The 25351-nt window shown below is 44.3% G+C and overlaps 1 protein-coding gene across 2 annotated transcripts in view; it reads right to left on the bottom strand.

Moving 5' to 3' along the window:
• Nucleotides 1-25351, bottom strand: part of MYO3A (myosin IIIA) — a 104562-nt gene that overhangs the window by 54435 nt on the left and 24776 nt on the right. Inside the window, exons 5-12 of one of the 2 annotated variants that reach the window (XM_056856986.1) lie at nt 18799-18875; nt 16127-16272; nt 12017-12082; nt 11173-11328; nt 2219-2318; nt 1904-2020; nt 360-464; nt 183-266 (exon numbers count right to left, since the gene is read on the bottom strand). In XM_056856986.1, coding sequence (XP_056712964.1) covers nt 183-266; nt 360-464; nt 1904-2020; nt 2219-2318; nt 11173-11328; nt 12017-12082; nt 16127-16272; nt 18799-18875 — 851 coding nt within the window. Of the gene's footprint in view, nt 1-182; nt 267-359; nt 465-1903; nt 2021-2218; nt 2319-11172; nt 11334-12016; nt 12083-16126; nt 16273-18798; nt 18876-25351 lie in introns of those variants that run through there. The other variant, XM_056856985.1, reaches the window with a different exon arrangement.

The raw sequence follows: 25351 nt of genomic DNA, 5'->3' as shown, positions 1-25351 counted from the left end.
ATTTAATTTCTCAGAACAGCCATTATTAAAGTATTCTTTTGCAGTGCAATATACTTTGTGTTACAATTTTCTTATTTGGGAATCACAAAAATTTCTCCGATGACAAACAACCGAAAATAAGAGTTGATACGTGTCCTGAAAAATCTAAAAAGGTTTAGAAACAGTTTTTCTCTAAAACATACCCTTCCAAGTATAGTAAGCTGCTGAACCAGAAGATGGGCGCTTTGGGTCTTTCCTGCTCCGCTTTCTCCGGAAATGACAATACACTGAAGGCAAGAGCAGAAGAGAATTTGTGATTATCATCTTTCTACACAGTCAAGAGGAGTATCAAATTTGGCTTCGCAGATCACTGCTGTTACCTGATCCGAATTGTACGTGACCATGGACTGGTACGCGATGTCAGCCACAGCAAAAATGTGAGGCGGATTGGCTGTCCGTTTAGCCCCGATATACAGTTTGGAATGCTGAAGGCGAGACCACAGAAATATTCTTTACGTTATACTTTTATGTTACACTATTGTGTTTTCTTGTGTTTATAGCCTTATTTGACCGATTTTACCAGTAGTATTACCAGTATTACCAGTAGTCACAGTGTGGGCCCTGGACAAAATGGCACCTCAGGCAAGGAGGGCTCTTTTAGCGTCTTCCTCCATTTTGTTCATCACTGAACCCTTCATTTTGATTGGCCTTTGTAGCCAATGTCACTGCTTTGATGACTGACGGGCACACATTACTAATCCCTAAAATCTGTAAATGTACTCAGGGCCATAATACCAGTAAATAAAAACCATTTTTTCCCCTCTCTGCTTATAGAAGCTTTTCAAATTTTAAGGGTATCTGAAATGTACTAACATTAAGAAACGGAACTATGCACTGTGTGGGCCAGTATTAAATAGTATTACAGTAGGGAGTGGCCTTAAAGCATTACCACTAAGCATCTGAACCACTTGCTTCCACTGCTGAGTTACAAGTTGATATTCCATACTAGGTGCCTATTAAGCTCTGTGCTCCCAGACTCCAAAGCCACAGGTGGTAGACCGGGTGACTTGACCCTAAATCCGGCCCTGTACCATATTTTTCATAACGTTATAGACCAGGGGTGTCGAACTCATTTGTTATGAGGGCCAAATATGACATAAATGTCACTTGGTTGGGCCAGGCCAGGCCATGCCTCGCCAGCCCAGATCGGTAGTGGGGTGGGGAGGGGTGTTGCTTTGGGTTTGCAAACAGTGGGCTCGCCAGCCCAGATTGAGAGTGGGGGGTGGTGGTTGCCATGGCTAGCTCGAGGGCTGGATAAGAGCTCTCAAGGGGCCGCATCCAGCCCCCAGGCCTTATGTTTGACACCCTGATATAGACCCTGCTGAGGAACATTTCATATTACACATATTAAAGTAACATGTGTTCCAGTTCAGGTAACTAGCACCAGTATCTGCAGCCTACTGGGAACAGTGGCTACTAGTACTGAACATGCATGTTAAAGCAGCAAGCACTACTCAGATTTCCCAGTCCAGGAAGAGACCACAGCAATACCATCCTAAGCAGAGGAACACCCATCTAAGCCCATCTAAGTCTTTACTGGATATAGCAGTGTGTAACTCTGCTTAGGATGGCCCTGTAAAGCAGGCTTCTGCATTCGGAGAAAATATGGTTGCCAGGCTCATCCAGGATCCCACGGACCCAGCGGATGCGTCTTTTGATGTAAGGGTGGACTGTGACACTAGTGGCCATGTGCAACTAAAGAAGGGTTGTGGCTTTACATCTAGGGGACTATGGTACAGGTACAGGCTAAATCCTAACATGCAGAACAGAAGGTAGGAAACATGTGAACTACACGCCACACCCTCATATCATTCACCAAAGAGCCTCCAGATTGAAATTATGGCAAACAAATTTATTTTCACACCTTTGTAGAATAAAGGTCTAAGTTTCGAAAAGGATTGATTGCAATGAGGATATCTCCCACGTAGGCATATATCTGATCTCTGGAGTAGCTCTTCTGCAGTTGCTCTGTTACCGTATTCTGTTTTTTAAAACAAAGAAGGAAGAGTCTACTATTACTAGAAATATGAACAGTACTAAGTACTCCCTTCATGCTGTGAATGGGGAAACTAACGGTGAAGTCTTTCAGTTAACTTGACTTGATGTTGGTCTTAGTGTCTTCAACTTGTGTGTCACCCTACACCAGGAGTAGGCAACCTTTTCAGCCCAAGTACCTTACCTCATCTAGCACTTCCAACATTGCCAAATCATCTACATCTTCCTGATTTGCTACCGGAGACCTGTTATAATTCCCCTTCTTGGTATGAATACGCTCAAATCTGTAAACAGAGAGAAAAAAGGAAAGAGAGAGAAGGAAGGCTTTTCCCACTGCAACAAATCCCCATGGTCTTGTAATTCCCATGGGTAAATGTAAACACCCAGAGACAACAGTCAAAAAAGAATCACCACGACGTTTGAACTAAATTCAAAATGAGAATAGCCAAACAGAAGGGGGGAAATTGGAATATTCTCTATTTATTTACTTCATTTGTACTCCACCTTTCCCCTCAATGGGGAACCAAAGTGGCTAATATTGTTCCCACTTCCATTTTATCTTCAGAACAACCCTGTGAAGTAGATGATGCCAAGAGTGTGCGACTGGCCCAAGATAACCCAGTGAGCTTCCATGGCAGAATGGGTATTTGAACTTGGGTCTCCCAGATTCTAGTCTGACACTCTAACCCAGGGGTGTCAAACATATGGCCTGGGGGCCAGATCCAGCCCTTTGAGAGCTCTTATACAGACCGCGAGCTAGTCCCGATCTGGGCTGGCGAGGCACGGCCTGGCCCAACCAAGTAACATTTATGTTATATCCGGTTGTCATAACAAATTAGTTTGACACCCCTGCTCTAACCGCCATACCACACATCTATAGACATTCTCATTTGACAGCCAGGTATCTGTTGCATGTGCATGCATGGCTTTCACTATTCCAGAGCTATTCAGGGATGCAATGAATAGTTCACGTAGCAAAGGTCTGACTTAATGGTGGCTACTAGAGAGAAACAAATAGGGGAGGGGTCCATGAGTTATTGCAAAGCGCAAAACAATTGGGAAAGCCTTGCATCCCAATAGTACCATGATCCCAAATAGCTGAGCCCTGAACTGAGAGCAGCAGCTTCCTGTCCCCAACCCCCAGAGTCTAGCACTGTAGTATAAGGGCTCTTTAGCACCAACTGCTTTGCAGGAGACTGCTCTCCAAGTCCTGAAACTGAATGGGGAAAGAGGCATTTTACCCCACTCTCCTTAGGGAGGAATTTGAGGGTGTGGAAATTGGGGTTGGGGTATATGCATCTTATGTCATGCTCCAACCTCCCCCCCCCCCACTCCCCATACCAGGTTACTTTAAGGACGGTTGGGAAGAGACAGCGTGGTATTGTGGTTAAAAGGTTAGACTAGGTCTTGGAACTTCTGGGCTCAAATCTTCTCACTAATGGAGTGACTTTAGATCAGTCACACTCTTTCAGTGCAGTTGACCTCATAGGGTATGGGAAGAGGACAGAATCAAGTACACTGCCCTGAGCTGCTTGGAGGAAGGGTGAGCCACAAATGTAATAAATAGATCTCCCCCCGCCCTTGAAAGGATCCTGGAGGTGACAAATCAGGATTGAGGAAACACTTTTACTCTGACCAAAATGAATGTTGCTCCCCCGACTCCTTGCTTCAAAGCGATCAGAATCTTCCAAAGCTTGAAGAATTCTGGACGGAGGAGGGAGGATTTACCACTTGTATACCAGTTCCCATCCCCAGTTGTATACCAGTTCCCAACCCCACCACCCCAGACACTCAATTCCCCCCTCCCACCCACTCACTGAGTTGTTAGGGACTCAGGCAGGCCAAACTAGGGTTGCCAACTTCAGACTGGGAGACTCCTCGAGATTTGGGGGTGGAGATTTGGCGAGGGGAATGAGTTCAGCAGGGATGCGATGCTGTAGAGTACAGCCTCCAAATCTGCCATTTTCTCCAGGGGAACTGTTATCTGTAGTCTGAAGATCAGTTGCAATTCTGGTAGAACTCAAGGCCTCCTCTGGAGGTTGGCAAGCCATCTCCTTTTCCTTTCTATTTCTTTTCAATCGCCCTTCAATGTCCCATGGTCCCTAGAGGGCAGTGAGGCTGCTCAGTCCTCCTTGGGTGATTTTTGTTTGTTCTGTAATTTAGAAATGAATACTTTTTTCTGCATAGCTGGGGATTTCCCTGAGTATACAGAAATCTGTACCTTGTCCTCAGGTGGCCTCATTTCGCTGCTCAGCCCATAGGCACAATTGTCAAGGTCACAGTTAGAAGGAGTGATGTACCTTCTAAGAAGTTTCAGTGAGGTTTCTGGGCATCTCAGGACATTGGCCTTTCTCTCTCCCCTTCCTGCCTCTGGTAAGCAAACCGGTCAGCACAGACTGCCACACCAGAATGATCTCATAATCTTAACAGGATTTAGCTTAATTTACATGCTATTTTTGCCAGCAGTTAACATGGGCTAAACATATCCCCTTCATGAGTTTAGTGGACACAAAGTTACTGCTTGTGCATAGGGCAAATAGTAAATTTGACCTATAGGCACTACCGTGTCTTTTGTGTGTGTATTCTGGAACCGCTAATAAGAAAAGCACTCAGACAGGTCCGCTTGTAATGAAATTTGAGCATCATTTTGACTGTGTCTTCAATACATATGCTTACCTCTGGGGATACTCCCTCCTCATAAAATACCCTTTCTGGCTTGTTCACTGATCAACTGGGAGACCTACTGTTGTCTTTTCATACACACACCCTTTCTGTTTGTTCCTGGCCTTTCAATTTCACAAGAGCAAAATCTAACACACATTCACACCAATGGCATGCGAAAGGCTGCTGGGCAATTCCAGTCTTATGTGCGAAAACATCTTTTGAAAAGACCCTGCAGTTCTAAAGTAAAGGTCACGGTTGTGGCACTGGCCAGAAGAGCTCTGAATCCAAAGCGTTTCTTTGCTGACATTGTAAAATGGTGGAATTGGGCTGTGGACAATTTGTAAGGGCAAATTATGCCTGCCTTTTAAACAAATCTATATTTTGGAGACATTTTGTTTGGCGAAGCAGTACATGAGGGTCATCCTCTTTTCTACGCCTGCTTTATCAACAGGGTGACCTTGTAGAAATCTGCATATATCCAAATCCAGGAATGACAGATGTATGAACTGACATCTTACCCTCTCTCACTGCATGCTTTTCCCATCACCCAAGGAGATGTCAAAGACCTTGAGTCAAATTATCATTTCCCATTCCTGGTGTTAAACCATTACATTCTATGAAATTTTTGTCATGTTACTGAATATATAGGAGTGTTGCTAGGATAATCACATGAGGCTACAAGTTTTGTAGAAGATAAAGTTTGGAAGAGGGAAAAATAAGCTGCTTCCATACTGCAAGGATGCTCCCTGATGCTTTCATTGGTGCTGCAAATGCATGGGCAAGCACATTGGCAATGGAGTGTCCCATGGGAATGTTCTGCTTAATTTCCTGACATCAGCGCTTCTTGACCACCATTTTCCCTGCTACTGGAAGTCTTTCCAAGGGCTTAAAAAAATTACTGATTCTTTTTAAAGACCCACAGTGATGTGGTGTGGAAAATGGCAGCCATGCGGGGCTGATTGGCGCAACATGGTAGCAATGTGGGCGGGACATTTGAAAATGCACACCTTCCCATACAGACAATGTGATAAGGTCATTGAACATCACCCTTTCCAAAAAGCTCATAATAAAAATGGGTTGAGAAAGAGCATACTGAGGATGCGGAAAACGTGGAAAGAATACAATTAGAAGATGACATTGTTTTGATGCTCCCCCCCCCCCCAAGCTTTCCAGTTTGGAAGCAAAGACGGAGAACAAAATCCATTTGGAAGCAACCTAGGAGAATCACCTGCATTTTTTTGCCTGGATTCTCCTTCTAGAACTTTAGAGTGTTGGATCCTCTTCCTCCAGCCCCAGTTCCTTCCTGCAAGCGTTCTGAATCAAGGGAAGGCTCTTTGTGCTGCAGAAAAGCACCATAATCAGTTGTTCTAAGCCTCTTGCATCCAGGGAAGGGTCCTCACAGCAGAGAAAAGTGCCACCACTCACAGAAAGGATCAGCGGGACTTAACCCTGAGTTCCTTTCCTTGCCGTGTCCACTGACACTTCTCTTATAGTCACACAGGAGCATAACAAACCTTTGGAGGGAAATCTACCAAGTCTCCATGAAGACTGCTTAATGGAAGCCCCTATATTTATGGAAGCTAATCCGGAGAACTGGCTAATCTGGAGAGCCAGGTTTGATTCCCCACTCCTCCACATGAAACCTGCTGGGCAACCTTGGGCTAGTCACAGTTCTCTCAGACCTCTCTCAGCCCCACCTACCTCACAAGATGTCTGTTGCAGGGAGAGGAAGGGAAGGCAATTGTAAGCCACTTTGAGACATCTTAAAGATAGAGAAAAGCGGGGTACAAAAACCAACTCTTCTTCTTCTATTATCTGCCATACAAGCTGCATGAAAACAAAGATCTGAGCACAGCTCAAAAACATTCTGCCTGCTTTACTGTCAAAGGGCACGGACATCCTAAAGGGGAAAAGGGCTGCTTTGCTGCGTTAGCCCCAAGAGAATTTTTTTAAGTCTCTCAGCTGACATTAGTGGACAAGGCTTCCTGTACCATTCTGCTCCCAGGCATTGTAGGCACAATGCATCAACAAAAAACCCTCTCCCATTTAATTCCATGAAATTATTATTAATATTTGCCACAGATCTCCTGTTTCACCGCTCTGCACAGCTTGACAGGCTGTTTCATGAAACCTGTATTGACAACAAAATGACTCAAGACAATTATTTCTTCTGCACAGTTTCTCCCCTCCCCTCCTCCTTTCAATCAAAATGAAATGAGGCAGCCGGAGCTCTTTAGGCCGGATTGTCAAAGTGCAGGAAAGTGATTTTTAAGGGTTCCCAAAATAGCATGAAAAATGGCATGATTCACTATGAGGTAGGCTGAGAGAGGGTGGCTTAACCAGCGTGGCATTGTGGTTAAGAGTGGTGGTTTGGAGCAGTGGACTCTAATCTGGAGTACCGGGTTTGATTCCCCACTCCTCCACATGAGCGGCAGAGGCTAATCTGGTGAACCGGGTTGCTTTCCCCACTCCTACACATGAAGCCAGCTGGGTGACCTTGGGCTAGTCACAGCTCTTTTAGAGCTCTCTTAGCCCCACCTCCCTCACAGGGTGTCTGTTGTGGGGAGGGGAAGGGAAGACAATTGTAAGCCAGTTTGATTCTTCCTTAAGTGGCAGAGAAAGTCAGCATATAAAAACCAACTCTTCTTCTTCATCATCATCACCATCATTATCACCACCACCACCCAGGAAGCTTCATGATCAAGACTGAGCCTAATGACCATTACCTGGTCATCTCCAGGTCCACCTTGAGGACCTTCAATCAGACGTGAGTTGTGCATTGCGTTCTGGGTCTCAGTTTCGATTGGGACTGCAGCACTGCACTGTTTTTCCGGCCTGAAAAAGCCCAGGATATGCCACCCTGGGGTTGTTTCAGGTAGGGAAAACAGCATTGGGGGAGGCTTAAGAACCCTTGTGTTGCAATCCCAATCCAATTGGGCCCCCTGTGTGCCTGAACTGAGTTCCCAACAGAGTACTTGCAATTTACTTTTCATTGAAATTCCTTGTGGCAAACCCAGAGGTGATATAGAATGTGGTCTGAAAGACCTCCACCTGAGACCCTGGGAAGCCACTGCTAGTCTGAGTAGACAACACTGACCTTGATGGACCAGGGGGCAGATTCAGCATAAGGCAGCTTCATTTGTGTTCAGACATGACCCAAGAACATTTTAACACATAGGTCCCGAGCAGGGGTCTGGTCCTAGGTGTCCACTGTCCTAGTCCCATACTGTAACCTTGTACATTATTCTGGCTTTCTGCCCCGGTAACACTTCATAGCACAACATCACTTCTATGTGTTATTGCATTTCTCATGCTCTTCCATCCAAATGCCTGTTTGGTCTCACTGTCAGTGTAAAAACAACAACGGCTGTCGCAAAATCTAAATGGATGAGCTACAAAACCACAAACTTTGCTACAATTCTTCCTGGATTGGCAAACACAAATGAGCAGATGAGACAACAGGCGACAAGCTGATCTTGCCAGATAATGCTTGATGGAATAACCCCTGCTTCAGTGTCACTTTGAGTCATCTAATTGCTATGCACTGGACCATGCTAGGGCAGGCCAAACTGTCCTCTCTGGGTGAGCTGTGGAGGAGGGGAAGGAAAGGGAGTGTTGTGAAAACACACGGGGGGGGGGGGCTTTTTTTTGCAACACGCTCAACACCAAAAGATTGGGCTTGGCACAGCAAGCACTACCTGAACATAGATACAAGAGAAACTCAGGTGGACCCTTATGAAATTATGTTCTCAGCTGAGATAGTACAGGGACACGCCTTCTGTTCTGCACACTGAACCCAAAGGGTGATGAGAACATACATGGCACCGTAGTGCAGATATGGACTGCCACTCAGGGAGGAACCCCAAACACAAATCAAAGACTACAGTTCTGCGTCGAAACAAATGAGTTTGACACCCCCCAATCTGAATCGTCTGCAACGTAAAAATAGCAACATGGCATGTATTGCAAGCAGAGGGTGTTGGTTAGAAAGACCTTCAAGCTCATTGCTCACATAAACTTGACTGACTAGCTTGAACTCCTGCCGCAAGCATTCGCCTTTCTCCTTAGCACCATGCGCTAGATCAGCTCCTGGCCAATGACCCAGTACAGCCTTCTTTCTGCAAGGACTTCCTACATCCCGGACCCTTACAAGCTGTAAAGGGCTCTTCCGCCACGCTGGCTGGAGATTTCATTTCTGGGAATGCACATAATCATCCTCACGAGATAAACGGCAGACTATAAAAAGAACAACGCATATCCCTCTGATCTCACTGGCAGACTGCAGAAAGACATTAAGCTGCCACAAATATCAATAAGAAAAAAAATGTCTCTGATTTTAATAAGATTTCTCTTTGCAGCTCATTTGCTATGGGGGAAAAGTGACATTAACAATTGATAGTGTCAAAAAAAACACCCTTGTAAATCCTATTTTTCATTTTTTAAAAATCTATTATCTCTTACCTTGAAGCAAGGCAGAAATATATCAATGCTAACTGTCTAATAAGTTTCATAGCCAGTATTTTGCTTTGATGAAGCTGTTTCAGAAATCCTGACACTGAGCCAAAACAGTTTTAGTTATTTCATAAAATGGCGGCCCGATTCTGGATGCTTGATGATGCACAGATCTTATGGCTCTTGTGCTAATTACCTTTACAATTTAGCTTTACCAATCCAGAGAAGAGCTTTCATGCTGGCAAAATTAAATGCCTTTCCATCAGCAGTGACTTCTGGCAGATTCCATCATGTTCCCCATAATGCCCGACTATGTGCCTGTGATGCTGGAATTCCTGACACGGTGGAGCATATCCTATTGGACTGCCCTCTCCATAGTGGACCTCGTCATCTAATGCTTAGCCATTTGCCAGACCCATGGTGCACAAGATCAAAAAGGAATCTGACTCGTCTCCTTTTAGCGGACCAAGACCGAAACCTCACGGCTTCAGTAGCTTCCTTCCTAGCTTCAGCCCTTACTGAGAAAAGCATCAAGCCCACCCGGTTTAAGAGAACTTAAATAAAATTTTAACCAATAAATATTATTTTTCATGAACAATGGCAGATTTTAACCTATTTTCGCTGATGTTTTGGCGTGTTGTATCATGTTATGATGCCAATAAAGGTATTGTATTGTTGATTACACTGCTAAATGCCCCTCTCCTCCACATGACCAGCAGACTCTAATCTGGTGAACTGGGTTGGTTTCCCCACACATGAAGCCTGCTGGGTGGCCTTGGGCTAGTCACAGTTCTCTTCGAGCTCTCTCAGCCTCACCTACCTCACAAGGTATCTGTTGTGGGGAGAGGAAGGAGATTGTAAGCCGGTTTGATTCTCCTTAAAAGGTAGAGAAAGCCAGCATATAAAAACCAACTCCGTCTTCTTCTACCCTAGGTACAATAATGAAAATATCCTGGCCATATATTTCCTTCACATGCAAAGTAGCTGCCTCTTTGCACCACAATTATTCATGCTGAGCAGCTTCTGCAGCATGAAACTGATGAGAACACTTATGAGGCGCAACTCTGTAAACTAGCAAGCTTCCCGTAGATGACTGCTTAGCCCAGATTTGTGGCCAAGACGAAGAAGTCTCACTAGCCATGGTTACCCCACTAGGGAAGATCTGCCTGGGACTGCAAAACAGGGGAGTCACAATAAATTGCCGATGGAATGCATTCTTTCGCAAAAGACAATGAAACCAGTTCCTGATTGAGCCGAATGACATCACACCATTCTACAGTAGGCATGTTCAAACGTTAACATTTTTGAAACCTCAGAAATATCACGTCCATTCTTTTCTAGCATGGTAAAAGCCATTTCCAAGACACTGACAGATTCCTCTAGGGCAGGGATGCCCAACCTTTTGTGGGCATCTCTGGAATTTTGAGAAGGGGTGGTGAGCACCATCTCAAAACGGCTGCCACAGGAAGCAGAGCCAAACAGAATACCTCACACCTTCTGGGAAGAAGAAAGCCTGAAGGGCTACATGCTGACTAAGGAAAGCCCAGGTGCTTACCAGTCCTCCTGATCCTCCAGTAGAAAACCCTTTCATTTGAGTGAGGGCAGCCAATCACAAGCCGTACCTTTACAATGTCCCTGTCCACTCTCTGAAAAGCTCAGTGGGCACGAAGGGAAATTCTGGTGGGCATCATGCCCATGGGGGCTGCTCCAGGGTAACTGGGTTGCAAGATCCAATGTGACCAACTAAAATGAGCGATGGTAGGGCTGTTGCTCAGATCCACATTGATTCAATTTGGGACGGGGTAGGGAACGGTTTCTTCAAGGCTCCTTGCCAAAGGCCAGCCCAAGTTTGGGCCAGGCTTGGACCAAAGGTAAACTCAGATTTGGGCACCAGAAAAAAAGATCCTAAAGAAACATCTCTCTCAGAAGGTATGCATTCCACTACACATTTTAACAGTACCAATTAAACAGTTTTGAAAATATCTTTTTTGCTACATCAGGGGGAGGAAGGAGGAAGAGTACCTTGCTTTTTCTGTGACTCCCATTTGCTGATGCACATCAATGAATTCCGTCAGCTGCATCTGCAGGATGCTCTCTTTCCCCTCCACCTGCTTCACAAACTCGTGTTGCAACAGGTCAGTCACTGTTGGACGTTTCTCATAATCTTTGGTCAAGCACCTGCACTGGCAGGAAAAAGAAAAACTTGGTGTAACCAAAGATGGATGAAGACAGAGATTGCAGACTAATGCCAGGTGGGGCGTGGAACAAGCACGGGGGCACTATTCTCCTACCAGTTCTGGAGTGAGGGAGAATCTTCTCTACCCTTTTCCCCTCCAGGGGTTCACATTGAACACACGAAGCTGCTTTATACTAAGGCACACCCTTTATTGACTCGTGGACATATATAAATACACAAGACACTTGGAGATTTGGAGGAGAAACATGGCAGTGGATAAATATGCCTTCTCGATTATCTTTCACTTTCCCCTCCTTTCCAGTTCTAAAGAAGAGGTATGACCCCCACCCCCCTGCAATGTCTGTGAATATCACACCTGGCCACGGGTGCACCATTTTGTCCCTGCCCACGTTGAGTCCCCTGTTACATTTCTGATGAATATTATGTATGTAACAAGGATATAATGAATAACACAGATCTAATTAAAAATACAAGCAATTCTTTTATCCCTAACTGTTAGACGCTAGAAATTCCTTTGCATTCTGTCCAGCAGTCCCTTTGTTAAAAAAAAAGTATTCCTGTCTTATCTGAACATCTGAATCCTTTGAATAAACATGATTACACAGTTTTAACCACACTGATGTGAATTCATACACTGATTTGCTTGTAAATGGCTTAACTGTCACTCACTTGCTGATAAAGTCATTGAATTCAGGTGACCACAACTCCGGCTGCCGTAACTTTGGAGGGGGGTTTCTGCATAATATGGTGTTAAAATAGGTTAGTGTGTACATGGAACAAAGAAGACTGAAGGAAGTCAGGCTGAGTAATGAGTCTGTAGATGAGTCACCAAAAACACAACTGAGTTTGTCTCGTTTCAAAGGACTGTTATTTAGAAAAGTATTGTGTGCTAATGATGGTCTGGACGTTACATGGCTTACCAAATAAAAAGCAGATTTAAAAATCTCTAGCAAATAAATCAAGTGCAGCTGTAATTTTCCAGCATGTCAACAAAATGATACTACTAATGAGCTATTCATCATTATTTATGCAATAAGCAGTCTTTACAATGCTTTGGGTCTGCTAATATTGTCAGGACTAAATGCAATGATTTTACCTCTGTAACTCATATGACCATGATCTGAGATATCCAGAAAAGAGTTCCCTATAACCTAACAATATGGAATTTATTCTGCACTCAGAGAGACATGAGAAATATGCCATGAGATGAAAGCGTATGACTGAACTCCCACCAGGACAGGACTGCCCATCCCACCTCTTCCAAATTATGGGTCATCATACATCTCAAATTCCCGTCTTACTGAGTCATTAAGTACCAATTTTGTTATTGTTATTGAAGGCACACAATGCTTTAAAGAGCATAGGAAGCCAGGTCCCCAAGGAATTTATAATCTAAAATGTGAGGAAGAAAACCACAGGGCAGGGATGAGCAGGAGGTAGGGATAAACAGGAGAACAATATGTTCATTTCATTCCTGGCCTTAGTTCCAATAGGGGACGGGAACTAAGAAGTTGTATCAAAAGCTTTACAGAAAAAGTGAGTTTTGAGGAGTGGTTTGAATGCAGAGAGAGTGAGGAGGCATAACGCAGGTATTCTTGGAGGCAGTCCCAGGTACAAGAGGCAGCATCATTTGAGGCTGGAGGAGGTCTTCAAACAGCGGTGGTAGAGGGTTAGGGAACATCAGGAGCAGGGATGTACCAGGTTATGAGAACAGAAAGATTAATAAGTTTGTGCTGGATCCAGGAAAGAGCAGGAAACCAGTGTAAAAAATGAAATAATGTAATCATGTGGTCTGAGAAAGGAGAATGATTTTGTGAAGACAGCGCTCGATAGAGGTAATGGTGGTGAGGTGAGACAATGGAAGGCCAGACATTAGTCAAGTTTAAGGGTAGATCAGAGTTTGTATTACAGTTTTCACCAAGGCAACAGAGAGGAATAGGGAAGGCAACGGAAGAGCAAGTTAGACTGATGATATTGCTGCCAGTTTACACAAGGTAGGTGTCAGGACACTGCGACGATCTTTTAACCAAAGGTTACATTTCATTTCCTTATTATTTGTACCCTAGCTGAGAGAGTAGTATTTTTTGTCTCACCCCAACCCCGTGATACCAGCTAGGCTGAAAGACAGCAATTTGTCTCTGGCCACCCAGTGAGCTACACAACTGGGTGGCAATTTGACTCGGTTGCTCCCAAATCTAAGCTGCTCCACCTGCACGTCATTATACCTCACCGGCTCTTACTTTCCGTTGAAGTAACTAATGTTTCTGCTTCACTGTAGCTAAATCTGAACAAGACGGTTTCAACAGATCATTACCCTTCAAGATATACTCCGTTTCCCCCTGCACAACATCACTACAAATGGAAAAAGCAAAACTTGTGCAAATGAAAACGTTTCTGCTGTATAAGCAAATTACACTGGATCCACCCTTGCAACAGCTATTCTTTAAGTACGGCATTAGTTGAATTTCAACAGCCCATGCTTTCACTAAAAAAAGACAAAAATGCTATTTTAATACCATATTACTCTTCTTAAAAGGTAAAGGTAGTCACCTGTGCAAGCACCAGGTCATTACTGACCCATGGGGTGATGTCACATCACGACATTTCCTCGGCAGACTATGTTTATGGGGTGGTTTGCCACCGCCTTTCCCAGTCGTCTACACTTTACCCCCAGCAAGCTGGGTACTCAATTTACCAACCTTGGAAGGGTGGAAGGCTGAGTCAACCTTGAGCTGGCTACCTGAAACCAACTTCCATCTGGGTTGAACTCAGGTTGTGAACAGAGCTTTTGACTGCAGTACTGCAGCTTACCACGCTGCACCACGGGGCTCTTGTTATTACCCTTTTTGCACCCTTTTAGTACCTAAAAATAAAAGTATGTATTGATTTAATGTATTTCCTAAAAGCTCAAAGTGGCTTCCAACCGTAAAAATTCCATATACAGCAAACAATTAAAACACTACCCTATGCTACATAAAACTAAGCCTCTTCTATAAAGATCTACAAAGTATTTCCCTGAAAATTGGAGGAAGGAAGGAACAGCAGGATCCCCTGCCTGAAGTGTACCCTGCAACAGCCTCTGGGCTTCAGCTTTTCCAGGGGCTGCCCCCATGCTTGCAGAACAGCCTCTCAGAAGAGGTCAGGGGGATTTCGATCCTCCTGGTTTTAGAGTCAGGCTGCAAAACAGAATTCTTCTGCAAAGCTACTGGTGCATGACAAGCCTGGATCAAAAGGAATATTTTGCCCACCATGCCCAGGGTCCTGAGTCGGTCAGGAGAAAGTCAGGCATATAAATATTGTCCTCAATCAAGCAATAATGCCGCACTCACATCATTCGGCAGCCCACTACAGGTGCATACCACAGAAACACCTGTTAGTTCGTTTCCCAGATCCCAAGCCTGGTTTGTAGCACATGAAGAGAACCAATTTTGCCATGACAACAGCTCTGACAGCCAGCGTGGTGTAGTGGTTAAGAGCGGTGGGCTCTAATCCGGAGAACTGGGGTTGATTCCCCGCTCCTTCACATGAGTGGCAGACTCTAATCTGGTGAACCAGGATTATTTTCCCCACTCCTCCACACGAAGCCAGCTGGGTGACCTTGGGCTTGTCGTGGTTCTCTTAAAGTCTCTCAGCCCCACCTACCTCACAGGGTGTCTGTTGTGGGGAGAGGAAGAGAAGGAAATTATAAGCCGGTTTGTTTCTCCTTAAAAGGTAGGAAAAAATAGGCATATAAAAACCAACTCTTCTTTTGTTTGTTACAGAGCAACGCAGTCAAGGTGTCAGCTGAACTGAAAGGCTTGCCCAATGTTACCAACGGCTGTGCAAAGCCTTCCGGGCCATCTAATGCTCACTGCAGGACATTCCCATACTTTTCAGGATTGTAGGGTTGTAACTGCACTATTTACATGATTGTTGTATGTAATATGATAGAGTGTGCTAGTCCAGCATACTGTTGTCACTCTCCTTGGGTTCGACATTCTGGACCTACCACCAAGCACCAGGAACATGTCCTGGTGGCACTGATATGCTCTACATGACAGTGGCCCGGAAAGTGTTCCAAACATTACAGTTGTAGCTTGATGAATCCATGTCAAGAGGTATTCCTATGTCAACTGAAACACGTGCTCCTGTTGAAAGATGCCAGTGATGTAGCCTAAAACTAGGGTTCTAAGCTTCAGTTTAATTTAGCAGCCCGAACTAAGGCTATGCTACCTGCTACCAAATGAAAGTACCTTCATGCAGTTAGTAAACATATGATGCAGTTTACATCTTAGAGTCCCACATCTCTGTACACTGTCCTGGACTCAAACCCCTGCTCTCACCTAGGTTTTAGAGTGTCTGATACCTTATTTCCTCTGTAAAATTACAGTACAGGCAGAAAAAAGAAGAGAAGAGTTGGTTTTTTCTATGCCGACTTTCTCTACCACTTAAGGGAGACTGAAACCGGCTTACAATCACCTTCCCTTCCCCTCCCCACAACAGCCACCCTGTGAGGTAGAGCTCTAAGAGAACTGTGACAGCCCAAGGTCACCCAGCTGGCTTCATGTGTAGGAGTGGGGAATCAAACCTGGTTCTCCAGATCAGAGTCCACCATTCCAAACCACTGCTCTTAACCACTACACCACGCCGAAACCAACCTATGTCAATTTACTGGTGGAGAACAATCGCTTACTGCATTGCAAAGACTTACAGAACCATATAATTTTCCAGTGTTATCTTGGTTATGGAAGAAATCACCTGCCCAACTAAAGTCACAAGAAAAGTGTACAGAGACCATACCTTGGTATTTTGAAAAGGGCTCTCATAGGATGCAAATCAGCCAAGGGTGGGTCTCCATCCCCTAACTCTATAGCAGTGATACCAAGTGACCACGCATCACACCTGGCATCGTAGGAACTGTCCAGCTGTTGCTCACAGGCAATCACCTATCAAGAGAAAAAAATACATAAAATAAAAAGCGTCTGACTGGAGAGCTGCCCAGATAATCATATTGTTTTAGTCTGACATGGTTCTTAAGCTTCCCAGCGCAGCAGCCGGAACAGTCATAATTTTAGACATTTTATACCTCCTAAGCATGAAGTGGAAACATTCTAAAAGGGTGAGTAGTTAAACTGTATTTTGACCCTCCGTGCTGTCTGAATAAATGCTATGCTGCAGAAAACAGCAGAGAGGCAGACACATAAAATCATGTTGATGTGCCGCCGTGACAGTAACACACCGAGAGAAGAACTCATCTATGGTTCCACAGCTATTGCTATGGTAACAGAATAGCTGCATAAGCACATAACAATCTAAAAAGAAATCCCAAATTGATTCTTTCTACAGTCGAAGGTACTGCAATTCAGAACCTGATACTGGGCCCAATAGAACAACTCACAGGTTGGATCTGGAGACTTCACCCTCTCTATCAATCAGATGTTAACTGCAAGTTCTTCTCCATTATCACACACAGGGTGCTCAATTCAGATCAGGCCAACAGTGTGCATTGAGAAGGGCTTCAGCTTCCCACCCCGCCCCATTTTTTCCAACATGAAACAGTGCAGATGATACTTGGCCCGTTGGTAGGGTTGCCAATTTCCAGGTGGTGGCTGGAGATCTCTTGCTATTATAAATGGTCTCCAACTGATAGATATCAGTTCACCTGGAGAAAATGGCCGCTTTGGCAATTGGACTGTATGGCACTGAAGTCCCTCCTCTCCCCAAACCCTGCCCTCCTCAGGCTCCGCCCAAAAAACCTCTCGTTGGTGGCAAAGAGGGGCCTGGCAACCCTACCCATTGGGGAAACCCATATGTTCCCTTGGACACGTGGTTTTCTGCAATGCACCAAACAGAGCTTCCCCTTGGGGGCTGCTTCAGGTGAGGAAAACTGGGGGGGTGGGCTGAAGCCCCTTCTCCACAAACACTATGGTCCCAATCCAAATCAGGCATCCTGTGAACAGGAATCGAGAAGAACCTGCAGTACATGTCTGACCGTTACACAGGCTGGGCCCCCAGATACAATCTGTGCACTCTGTAATGTGTTCATCAGCCTTTATTAGAAATAGCAACATATCCTCTTCAAAACATGGGAGAAAGCTTTGAAGGGCAGTTGACAATTACCAATGGGATATGTCTACTTGGATTAGATGGAGAGTTGACCAGAGTAGCTGCCTTCTCCTCATTAACCTGGATTGGATAACCTGTGGCTCACCAGAACTCAGTCTACCAACCACATATGATGGCTCATCTGGTTCAATAAACAACTTGTTTGCATGGCCTACCGGGAAGTGCAAAAATAATGGGATGGCCCCAATACTTGGTAGTAGGAGTTCTGTGTTAGGCTAGATGGACCACACTGTGGATACCTGCCCTAAACAGACACCTCCGAAGGAACAGACCTTGTTGCTCATATCACATTACAAAACTGCTCTATCTCCTGACAAGCCTTGATTATTTCATGACACAATGTACTCAATACCTTCTTTTTTTTACACTTAGGAATGACAACACTTGAACTACAGAAACTTGTTCTTTTCCATTAATCATGCGACAGCTTGAGATGTTAGGCACTGATCCAGAGCCCCAAAGGACTTTGATACAGATGTAATGCCACGTGGCAGAACTGGCCCACCCACCTCAGTTGTGAAGGCTGCGTACGTACTCAAATGCATAAGCCGTGAAAACATTTCTGAACACAAAAGCAATGGAACATGCCTCTGTACCTCTGAGTTAACAGTCCTGCTGCCATCAGCTGGCAATAAATGACAACCATTTGCAGACTCATCCTCAGCCTTGAAAGGCTTTGGCCTTGTACAGAAACCCTTCAGATTCCTAAATGTGTGGTTTGGACTGGATACAGAGAACTCAATTTACTACGGCCATTTATGCACAGGAGGTTTTGCCTTGCATTTGCCACTCTCTAGATGCACGTTTTCCCCATCCAAATTCTCAAAACTCTGCATATGGTCTTATTTTTGGGTCTTGAGAATCTGGATGGGGAAAATGTGCATCTGGAGAGTGGCAAATCCAAGGCAAACCCTCCCATGCATAAATGGCCTAAATATCGCCTAGTTTTGCTTAGTTTTTCCTTAGGGAAACTTACACCGGAAAAAGGCATGCACAAAGTTGCCTGAGCAGGTAAAATGTATACAATTAGAATTTTCTATCATGCATGTAATATCTTGGTTTTTTTTAAGAATTAATATCACAGAGCATATTAGAACAGACTCCTATCTATAGGAACTTCAGCACAAGCTAAGTTCTTTTGTTGTGTTCTAATAAATACCACCAAATAATCCCCTTATTCATAAAGCAACCTCAACGCTGATCCAATGGGTTTTCAAAGGATTCAGAACATAACAGCAGGGAGTTCTAGAATTTTGCAAAAACATAAAGAACTGGGGGAAAGCAAAAGCTAACAAGAGAAAGCACAAACAGACAGAGCTAAAACCAGGAATTAATAGTCATCTAACCTCAGGTGCCATCCAAAAGGGAGTCCCTACAGATGTATTCCGGCGGAGACGAGTACTGGTCAGCTGAGCAGATACACCTAAAGACAAAACAGGCAGCTGGACATCATTGCGACAGTTATATTTAAGGAATGCCACCCAGAAGTTATCACTCCTTTAATTATCTCATGATGGCATCGCAACATGGCATTTCCCCTTTAAAAGCTTTTTTAGCATTCTTGCAATTCTCTGACAGCAAGCAAGACAGCAACACTCCGCCATGGATGCTGGTAAATATTCCTATGACATTCTGCATTTCTTTCCCTGCTGATGGCTTTGGAGGAGCCTGAGTTTAGTTCCAAATGAGTGTTTTTACAAGCAATCTTGACTGCACGTTTTTTTGGGGATGGGTGATTATAGTATTTCTGCGTCCTTTCTTAGCAGCAGGAAACCACAATGAGCATTTCAGAGAGGCAAACTACCCTTTTATTTAAAGCACCATGCACTTTAAAAAAAAAAAAACATGCCAGAGGTATTCTTTTTAAAGGAACAGTACCAGTACTAGGATTCATGTATTATTCATTCATTCCATTCCAGCCTTTCAAACAAAATGCGACTTCGAACAGCTTGCTTGCGTTAAAAGTACTATCAATAATAAAGGCAAGGAAAAATAAAGAAAAACACAAGGAAGATGAAACCATCATCAAGCATACGGCGTCTGTTGAATAAAAATCCCAGATTTGTACTAGAATGTGAAATATGTGTATCATAGAAAATCTAAATTGCATAACGGAATGCTGTTAAGAAACACACATCGAACTTTTGATTTTCATGGAAACTTTGCTGCACTGGGTTGGATCCAGCCAGACTCTTAATTTAGTATCACTAATTTCTCCTCCTCACTACAGTCTACATCCCACGCAGCTTCTGTACATGTGTATTCCACAGCCCCCAGCATAACCTTTTTTGGTGGTCAGTGGGGACCCCTCCTCCATTTTTCATCAGCAGAAAACTGGTTGGATGCAACCCACTGGTCTGTCTGCCAAAAGAGAGATGTCGCTGAGAATTTGGGGACTCAACGTTGCATGGCTGGTTGGCTTGATCAGAAATCCTATGTGTAAAACATTCACCTTGTTCTTGGCAGGTGGCAGGCTTTGCCTCTCTCTCTAGCATGGTGTAGTGGTTAAGAGAGGCGGACTCTAATCTGCAGAACCAGGTTTGATTCCCTCCTCCTCCACATGAGTGGTGGACACTTATCAGGAGAACCAGGTATGATTCCCCACTTCTCCACATGCAGCCTGCTGTGTGACTTTGGTAGGGCTGCCAACCTCCAGGTACTAGATGGAGGTCTCCTGCTATTACAACTGATCTCCAGCTGATAGCGATCAATTCACCTGGGGAAAATGACTGCTTTGGCAATTGGACTCTTATGGCATTGAAGTCCCTCCCCTCCCCAAACTCTGCCCTCCTCAGGATCCACCCCCAAAACTTCCCACTGGTGGCAAAGAGCACCTGGCAACCCTAGACCTTGGGCTAGTCACAGTTCTCTCCAAACTCTCTCAGCCCCACCTACCTCACACAGTGCCTGTTGTAGGGAGGGGAAGGCGATTGTAAGCCGCTTTGAGAGAAAAGCGGGGTATTAAAAAAAATCAACCGTTCTTCCCATCTCTAAGGCATTGAGTGGGTCATGTGGCAAAGGAGGGGAGGAAGAGGGAATGGAGCAGCTGCTCTCTTTTCTCTGCCACTGGGAGTAGGCAGGCCCAGAGCTTCCAGCTTCTTGTCCCTCCTCCTCCCACGCTCCCCACCTCAGGCCCATAACCTACCCGCAAGAGAGGCACAACCCACTTTAGGATTCTGACCACCAATTTAAAAGCCACTCCTTTCTGTCCTTCTGCAGAATTGTTTGATTGTTGCTTGTCATGCCCAAACAGTGGCACTCATGCCTGGAGAACTTGGCAAAGAACAAGTCTATCTTTTCCTCACCCAAGACAGAACCTGCTTCTGAACTACGGTACTTTCATTCACAGCCGCTTGGCAAAGGGATGCTGGCCTGGACCTTTGTGCCACAGAAAAAGCAGTGACTGAGATTTTTTATTATGCTACATTGTCAGATCTGATTACCCCCAATTGCTTCATGGAGAAAACAGGCAAGCATAAAACTAGCATTCACTTACACAGCATGCTTAGTTGAAAACATCTCCTACTCCTCTAAAGTGCAATATTTAAGAGCTGATCCTTGTTCAGATGCAACAGAAAACATGTTTCAAATTTTAATTGTAAGACAATTTTCTTAAGGCTTGCTTTTTAAATTACCATCATCATTTTTGCTGTTGGCAGCAAACTAGCATTTCAGATTACAGAATCTCAGTTGTCTTGATGAATGATATTTCCTTGGGCTCTTGCCGCTCACAAAAAGAATCATGATGTCATGCCCCGCTTGGCAATATTTTCTTCCAGCACTTCATCAGCCAGTCAAGCATAAAACTAGACAGCCTTAAAAAAAATCCTTGCAAATTTTCTAACAATAGCTTTTGCATTGGTTGGTTGGTTGTTGGTTTTTTTGTTTTGTTTTTTGTTTTAAAGAAAAGCTACAATGAAAAATTGATTGAAAGTGTTTTTGGAAGAGGAACAGTAACATTGTTGAAATATTGCATAAAGGCAGATGGATTAAAACAAGAGTGCAGATTTTATGAAAATAAGCATTTATTGTTATATACATGGACAGAACCAAAACTATGCACACATTTCATACTTGTCAAGATTAGGAGGGCAATTTAGGAGACCTTTACAATCAGGGCCAAACTAGATGTGACGGCATCCTTGTCTTCGCCATGGGGCCGTAACCACCATTGTAAACTGATTTAAAAGTGCAGTGAGGTCCTGCCAGGCCCACAGAGCAGCAGGCTAAGGTACATTTGTTTTCCCCCCCATGACTTTTCATGTGCCGAAACACCCCCACACACACACCTGCTGTTTCGGCACTTGAAGAGGCATGGGGGGAGGGAACAAGAGCATTTCAGCTCTCTGCTTGAGCCCTTAGGGCATTTTAAGATGAAGAAGATGAAGAAGTTTTTATATGCCAACTTTCTCTACCACTTAAAGAAGAATCAGCCCGGCTTTCAATCACCCCTCCCCCTCCCCACAACAGACACCCTGTGAGGTAGGTGGGGCTGAGAGAGTGTGACTAGCCCAAGGTCACCCAGCAGGCTTCAGAGTCCATCGCTCCAAACCACTGCTCTTAACCTCTACACCACGCTGGCTCTTATGGAATAGTGGTTAGAGTGTCAGACTAGGTTTTGGGAGACCCAAGGGCAAACCCCTCTCCCCTTTGCTATGGAAGCCTGCTGGGTGGCCTTGAGCCAATCACATCTTCTCAGTCTATCCCAACTCACAAGGTGGTTGTGAGGATAAAATGGAGGAATGGGAAATGATGTAAGCTGATTTGGGTCCCCACTGGGGAGAAAAGCAGTGTATAAATGAAGTAAAAGGTAAAGGCAAGCAGCGGGTCATTACTGACCCATGGGGTGATGTCACATCACAACATTTCCTAGGAAGACTATGTTTATGGGGTAGATTGCCATTGCCCTAGTTGTCTACACTTTACCCCCCCCCCCCCGCAAGTTCATTGTACCAACCTCGGAAGGATGGAAGGCTGAATCAATCTTAAGCCAGCTATCTGAAACTGGCTTCCATTGGGATCGAACTCAGGTCGTTAGCAGAGCTTTTCTTTCTATATATTGTATTTATAGATCATGATTTGAAATTTATTAGTAATTCATTATTTCATCTTCAAATATATGCAACTATTTTCAATAACCAGATAGCCTACAGCACATTACACATGAAATGAAAACATAAAAAACCTAAGTTAAATAGAGTTAATTAAATAAACACAGATCCAATTAATTTGTGACTAGTGCTATTGCTGAGCCACATGCAATGCACTAAATAATGCAAAGATAAAGTATGCCACAGTAAATGCATTAAAAAGTTAAAAAGTGTAAGCTAAAATGGAGGCCTTAGCTAAGTACTAGCGAATCTGTTTTGCAGACACAAGGTCCCAGGTTCAGTCCCTGACTTCCCCCATGTGCCAGTCTGGGCAGAATGAGGTTAGGGGTACCAGCCTCAAGGCGAACCCTGGACAAGGTTGCAAGGCCACAACCAGCAACATAGGGAGCAATTGTGGAGAGCAGCCAGGCATGCTGGCATAACGTTAGGTAAACACTGGAAGTAAAAATATTGGAGAGCCAGTGTGGTGTGGTGGTTAAGAGCAGTGGTTTGGAGTGGTGGACTCTGATCTGGAGAACCGGGTTTGATTCCCCACTCCTCCACTTGAGCAGCGGAGGCTAATCTGGTGAACTGGATTTGTTCCCCCACTCCTACATATGAAGCCAGCTGGGTGACCTTGGGCCAGCCATGCTCTCTCACCCCGCCTACCTCACAGGGTGTCTGTTGTGGGCAGGGGAAGGGAAGGTGATTGTAAGCCAGTTTGATTCTGCCTTAAGTGGTAGAGAAAGTTGGCATATAAAAAAAAAACCCAACTCTTCTTCTAATATCATTAGATGCTGTAGGAGTCACATTATTCACATCAATTCTAGAGTGTCCATGACTTGTTTCCTGTTTTTACCAGAAGAGACATCAGCACACCGGTGCAATGCTGCCATGCGTCCCCCTCTCCATTTTTCCCACTGGTGCCTGAGGAGCTGGCAGGTAAACAACTAGGATGCCAGGAAGTCTCCCGCTATAGCAGGAGACCTGGCATCCCTAGGCCTGGAGTTGCCCTGGCCTAGACTACAGAGATCAGTTCCCCTGGAGGCGATGGCATCTTTGAAAGACAGAGTCTTAGGCATCATATCTGCACTAAGCTCCTTCCTCCAAACTCCCCCCCTCCCTGGGCACTTCCCCCAAATCGCCAGGAATTTCCCAAACTGGATCTGGCAACCCTAAATGAGGTGCTTTTTCTCTGTTATGTAGTGTGGTGAAGAAGAAGAATCAGCCAGATTTCTGCCCGTAGTGCATACCTAGGGGTTCCATGCATGCATGTTTCTACTGTATCAGGATACCTGGCTATTTAAGAGTCTTCCTTCTACCAGAAAGAACTTAAATTGCACAGGTCTACATTTACCATAGTGTTCAAGCATATATAGTTCAATAGTTTGAGGTTATATTCCAGTATAAAGTTCTGCAGGCTTAATCCTATGCATATGTGTCTTTCCTTTGTTTGTGTAAGAAGGATCATGATCAAGGAAATAATATGGTTCTGTCCCAGAATTTGCTGTATTTTGATTTATAGAAAGAAAGTAATCATTTTTGTGCCGGAGACAGGAGCTATGAGAAAGGGGTTAAACAGATCTTACTCTAGAAACCTTTTCATGAATATTTCAGGAACAAGGTTCACATTACTCTCTAGGGAGAAATCCACGTTTTCTTCCTTCTCAATTCAACTCCTCCCAATTCGAACAATGACACTCGTCTATTCAGTGAACTGAATGAATTGATTCAGCGTTTGACTCAGCTTTGTAATTGTTTTTCGTCCCACCCAGATAATAACCATAAACATTTCCCGGGCCACTCTGCGTGAATACATCTGACCACTTACAAAATAATAACCTTCTACACCTCTGAATAATGTTTTTTTTAAAAAACAAAACAAAAAACATGTTCCTTCTATTGACTAAAAATGCCCATAAGCAGAAGTACGGTAAAAATTCTCTTACCCCAGGCAGAATAGCATATTAACAGATTTGCTGTACTGAACTATCTGCTCATGTTAACGTGACCTAAGACTGCTTGTGTACAGAGAAGAAAATATGTCCTAACCAGTCTGCTGGGAACCTTCCTGCTTATGATACATACATCTGAGGTGCCACAGCCACGTCGGCAGGTTTACAGAAACGTCAAGCGCTTGCAGCTTAGCCAGCATGAGAAAAGGAATTACTTTAATAGTGCATCGAGCTTTAAATGTGTAATTGCGGCCCCTGCGGTGAAGGGGCGAAGAGATGGCGAGGCCCCACCCGCCATAGCAAACTAGGGCTGCCAACCTCCAGGTACTGAACGTTAGGAAACAAACACGGGAGCAAATAAGTATAACAAAGTGCAAAATGATGTATTAGTCAAGCTACACGATGTAGAAAGCAAGGTAAGTGACAACGCAACTATATATCTATCCTAAAGGCAATGGACGGCAAGGTAAGTAATAAAGTGTCTCTGAAACAGTCCTCATAAGATTCCACGTATTATGAAAGTCCAAATCTTGTACTATTAGCTATAAAGAGTTATTTTTTTCTTATTTTCAGATGTCTTTCTGCCGACAAAGGGTTGTCACACACACCTGTAGGTAATCTAACCAGTAGTTAAATAGGAGATGAGTGTTCTGCCACTCCTTTAGGATATCCCTCTGGGAACCGGGTTGACTGTCCTAATGATGGAATAAGTAAGAATTCAATAATTTTACAGGTGGTTCCGGTAATAAATTGAGAGGAGACTTTACACAATTATGTATTGTAAGTATGATTTATGTTCTTGTTGGAATTGAAGACTGGTAATGGCATTGGCAGCATTTATTGGATGTATTTAT

The sequence above is a fragment of the Euleptes europaea genome, chromosome 11, assembly GCF_029931775.1.
Source record: "Euleptes europaea isolate rEulEur1 chromosome 11, rEulEur1.hap1, whole genome shotgun sequence".
Classification (NCBI taxonomy): domain Eukaryota; kingdom Metazoa; phylum Chordata; class Lepidosauria; order Squamata; family Sphaerodactylidae; genus Euleptes; species Euleptes europaea.
The sequence above is the reverse complement of the archived record's forward strand: the minus strand, read 5'-3'. Positions and strand labels throughout refer to the sequence as shown.